The sequence below is a fragment of the Apis dorsata genome, unplaced genomic scaffold (genome assembly GCF_000469605.1).
Source record: "Apis dorsata unplaced genomic scaffold, Apis dorsata 1.3 scaffold_1241, whole genome shotgun sequence".
NCBI lineage: Eukaryota > Metazoa > Arthropoda > Insecta > Hymenoptera > Apidae > Apis > Apis dorsata.
In genome coordinates, this window is record NW_006264338.1 from 16,238 (window position 1) to 21,303 (window position 5,066).

Sequence of the window (5,066 nt, forward strand, 5' to 3'; positions counted from 1 at the left end):
AGCAGGCATTTCAGCTAATCGACCAGAAATTTCACGAAGTGCTTCTGCCCAACGAGATGTTGAATCAGCCATCATGGATACATTATAACCCATATCTCTGAAGTATTCTGATAGAGTAATACCTGTAATATATTATAACTTAATTATAACTTACAGACTATTATGAATACATATATAATCAAATTTTAAAAATGAAATATATTATATAAATATATTATACTTAAATATATTATATCAATTCTGATATATTCTGAGATATTGTTTTTTTTTTATTAATTATATATTTACCTGTGTAAATAGATGCTTCACGAGCTGCTACAGGCATATTTGAAGTATTAGCGACCAAAGCTGTACGCTTCATGATAGATTCAGTAACACCATCAATTTCTACTGTTAATTTAGGAAAATCGCGCAATACTTCAGACATTTCATTACCACGTTCTCCACAACCAACATAGATAATAACATCAGAATTTGAATATTTTGATAAAGCTTGAGAAATTACAGTTTTGCCACAACCGAAAGCACCAGGAATGGCTGTTGTACCACCTTGAACACACCTATAATTTTAATATTATAAGTATCTCTTATATGTATTTCATTTTATATATATATATATATTATAATATATAAATATATCAACAAAATAAATTCTTACGGAAAAAGTGAATCTAATACTCGTTGACCAGTAAGTAAAGGATGATTAGCTGGTAATTTTTCAGTAACTGGACGAGGTTGTCTTACAGGCCATACCTATATATATAGAATCATATTATTATATAAATATAATAATATTAAAGGAAAAATTATTTACATACCTGAAGCATAGTATATTTGTGCCTTTCACCATCAAATTCTGTTTCCAGAATAACATCCTATAAAATAAAAAATATATGTCAGATATATAATTAAAATAATTAAATCAAACTTATGTATTAATTTATAACTTACAGACACTGTATAATTGCCAGCAGGTGCAATATAAGTCACAGTTCCCTTACTTTTTGGAGGTAAAATCATTTTATGTTTCACTAATGTATTCTCATAAACTACACCAAACAAATCTCCACCAGTAATGTGGCTTCCATTTTTGATATTAGATGGATTAAATTCCCAAGCAGCACTTCTTGATAATGCTGGTACATTAATACCCTTTGGGATGTAAATAGAGTTTGTAAGCTCATTAATATCTTTCAATGGTCTTTGAATACCATCAAAGATACTGCCAAGAATACCAGGTCCAAGTTCTACAGATAATGGCTTTCCAGTACGTAAAACTGGATCACCCACAGTTACACCACTAGTTTCTTCATATACCTATACCAATATATAAATATATATGTTATAATAATATAATAATAATGTAACTTAATATATACTTTCAAAGTATATAAAAAATATTATACCTGTATAGTAGCCATATCACCTTCTAAACGAATTATTTCTCCAACCAGTTCATAATACCCTACTCTAACCAATTCATACATAGCTGATCCTGACATTTGTTCAGCTGTAACCACTATAAGAAAATAAAAAAAAAATTATTTATTAAAAAATATATTCAAAAATATAAAGTCAATAAAAAATATATATAATATTATAAACTAACCAGGGCCAGATACAGCATATACATAACCAAATTTGGTTTCTCTCTCTTCATTACTAATTTTGGGTAAACCTTGGCTCGTCATTGTGAATTGTTATTCAAGTAAAACCAACAAATAGCTGAAAATAATTTATATTATAAAATATAAAAAAAGTTATGATGTACAAAGAGAAACATTTAATAGAACAAAAGTTAAATTAACACTTATAATTATATTTTGTAAAAAAAAAAATACAATAAAAAACAAAATATATATGGTTAATCATTCCAGGGAAATGTAAGTTTTAATATAAAAACAATCCTAAAGAATAATATTCAGTTCTAATGAATAATATAAAAGTATAATTATGATTGATGCCACTTCAATCTGACATCTAATTAACAGCAACTCATTGCACACTAACAAAAATATGACAAAACGAACATAAAAAAATAACGATCGTGGACAATGTATTTTGAATTGAATGTTCTTACACGCGGTCTAAGTCAATTACGGTCAAAATCGATGAGAAAGTTGATGTCAGCTAATATATCCATTCATCATAAAATTCACGTGAGCAGCAATTTAAAAAGTAGGCGTAGCCCTTTAAGCCCGCGAGACGTCTGCTCGCTTAATATAATGTCGAATCCAATCAAGATATTGCCATAAAAATAGAATGGCTTAACTCATTTTTTGAATAAATATATATGAAATCGATGATTCCGTGTAATTGTAGACAACGAGTAAAACGCATAAATTCTTATGGTGATCGAAAAACGATGGCGCATTCAAACTGGCACGATCGATACTATACGCGCCAGTCTTTTTTGTAAAAATCTCTGGTTTCCTCTATATAGTACGAAATCGTTATAATTGCTTTGACTATATAATTAATTAAAATGAAATAACATAATCTATAATCAATGAAATAGATGACAATAAGAAACTTACGAAACGAGAAACGAATCGAAGTAAGTCCAGTCTACAATAGCAAGTCAATCTTTACAATCGAGCCTGCTATCACAAGACAGGTCAGCTGACTGAAAGATGTGCTCGTTTTCAATTATTTGGCTCTGTATCTCAATTAAAGGAGTATTTTCAAGTAAGCGAAATTTTTTATCTTATATCATCCTTAATTTAATATAGGCGATTTTTCATAAATGTTTTATAAAATGTTAAATTATGAATAAAATTAAGTAAAATATAAAGACCAATTTATTTAATTTTTGTTATCAAAAATATTTGTGTATTTTTTCAAAACAAATTAGTTTCAGTTTTAAAAAATAATAAATATAGAAGCATACTTAAATATATATAGAATACTTAAATATATATTAAATATGTATATATATTTATTGCGATTATACTATAATATAGTGTGCATAGCACGTATATATATATATATATATATTAGATAAAGTTAAAAACAATTGAATAAATTATTTCAATTAATATAGATATTCATATAGCGCAATAATTATAAATGTGTAAATAAATATTTATATATTTATGTATTTATTCATTTTTAAATAGTTTTAATGAAAGTTAAAATAAAAATTAAAATTAAAAACTGTCAAGGTAAATTAAATTTTATTACTTTATATATATTCCTTTTCAAATATTTTTTAGTTTCCTGAAGTTTTTTTGCATAAAATTTCTTTTCAATAAATTTTAATTGATTATAAAAAAAAAATTTAAAATAATATAATTCTTCAATTCTTCTTCCTCTTCCTCTTCCTCTTCCTCTCCTTCTCTTTCTCTCTCTCTCTGAACTTTAATATTTCGTTTAGAATGGTAGAAATAATTATGTAACCTAGGAAACAATGAATTTGACTTTGGATTGTTAGTATAGTGATAGTATCACGTGTAAGTTTATATTCATTTAGTACAGAGTATTTCGAGTATAAAATTGCGTGCACAAAGACTTGATATATATCAATTATATCATCATTTTGTTATTATTTGTTCTTTTAATATTTGTAGAATTGAGTTTTACATTGTTTTAAATAGTTAAAATTTCCGTTTTGATTATCACTTAATGAATGTATATATATATATATATATATATATAGTTTAAACATCTAAGTGAGAAGAAAATATTTAATTCTTTAATAATACATATCAAGAAATTACAAAAATTATGGATATCAAGAATTTACAAGAATTTATGGAATTGGTTGGTCGATTGAAAGTAAGTTATTGCAATCTTTTAAAATAAATCCATCATTTGATGATTTATGATCATTTTGTATAGATATCTTAAATATTTAATTTTAGTATTCTCAATATAATTTTATATAATAAATAACAACTATATATATTATTGAATGTAATATATTCATCATACAACAATTTTTAACCTTTAAATGTTGTAATAATAATGAAAGAATGTTAAATATTTTCTATTGATTTTTATTTAATTATAAAATTCAGATATTATTATATCTTTATATCTTATCTATTATATATTATTATTTTTCAAGTTAATTATCATTTCTTTTTATTTTTTTTAATTAATTAAAAAATATTCTTTGTATCTTAATATATATTATATATTTTATATATTTATTAATTATTTTAGCATATGAAAAGAACAGGATGGGTTCTTAAAAATGTTCCTGATCCAGAAACAATTGCAGGTCATATGTATAGGATGGCTATGTTTTCTTTCTTGGTAGATAACGAAAATTTAGATAAAGTCAAGTATGAAATATCATTTATATTATGAATATTTATATATTTATTTATAATATATTATTTACATTATTATATTTATATTATTTATATGAATTTGAAATTTATATTATTTATATGAATAAAATATATATATTTATAAAGTTCTTATTAATATCTATTAATTATTATTTTATCTATTATATATAAAGTTATATATAAAGTTATTTTTCTAGAGATTTTATTTATTTATAGATTTTATTACTATATTTATTACAGAATCATGCAAATGGCTTTAATACATGATTTAGCTGAATGTATTGTGGGAGATATAACACCTTCTTGTGGTATTCCATCTGAAATTAAACACAAGTTAGAAGATGAAGCTATGGAAGATATTTGCAAACTTCTTGGAGATAGAGGACCTATGATATTAGAGATATTTCGTGTATGAAAAATTGATATATGTTTATATATATATATATATACATATATATATATATACACATAAACAAAAGATTATAATTAAACTTTTTTGTAATTTTCACTTTTTATTTATAGGAATATGAAAAGCAAGAATCTCCGGAAGCAAAATATGTTAAAGATTTAGACAGATTAGATTTAATTATGCAAGCATATGAATATGAAAAAAGGGATAATATTCCTGGAAAATTAGAAGAATTTTTTACTACTACAAGTGGCAAGATAAGGCATCCTTTTATTCAAAAATTAGCATCTGAAATTATTGCAAGAAGACAAGCTTTATGTTGTAATTTAACTACCTCAGTATAACTTTGTATTTATGCT

General features: G+C 24.2%; 2 protein-coding genes across 2 annotated transcripts in view; one reads left to right on the forward strand and one right to left on the reverse strand.

The window, feature by feature from the left end:
• The window catches only part of LOC102673131 (V-type proton ATPase catalytic subunit A-like), a 4,804-nt gene extending 2,150 nt beyond the window's left edge, over positions 1 to 2,654 (reverse strand). Inside the window, 8 exon segments of the mRNA XM_006625049.2 lie at positions 1 to 122; positions 289 to 560; positions 659 to 753; positions 819 to 875; positions 952 to 1,317; positions 1,407 to 1,519; positions 1,610 to 1,725; positions 2,538 to 2,654. The exon segment at positions 1 to 122 is cut by the window's left edge and continues 7 nt beyond it. Coding sequence (XP_006625112.1) covers positions 1 to 122; positions 289 to 560; positions 659 to 753; positions 819 to 875; positions 952 to 1,317; positions 1,407 to 1,519; positions 1,610 to 1,691 — 1,107 coding nt within the window. The 5' untranslated portion in view covers positions 1,692 to 1,725; positions 2,538 to 2,654.
• Positions 2,655 to 3,547: 893 nt separating this feature from the next.
• On the forward strand, positions 3,548 to 5,064 carry LOC102673269 (HD domain-containing protein 2). Its single transcript, XM_006625050.2, has 4 exons — positions 3,548 to 3,777; positions 4,168 to 4,289; positions 4,539 to 4,707; positions 4,821 to 5,064. The coding sequence occupies exons 1-4, from the start codon at positions 3,727 to 3,729 to the stop codon at positions 5,049 to 5,051; spliced, it is 573 nt and encodes a 190-aa protein (XP_006625113.1). The 5' UTR covers positions 3,548 to 3,726; the 3' UTR covers positions 5,052 to 5,064.
• The last annotated feature ends 2 nt before the right edge of the window (positions 5,065 to 5,066 follow it).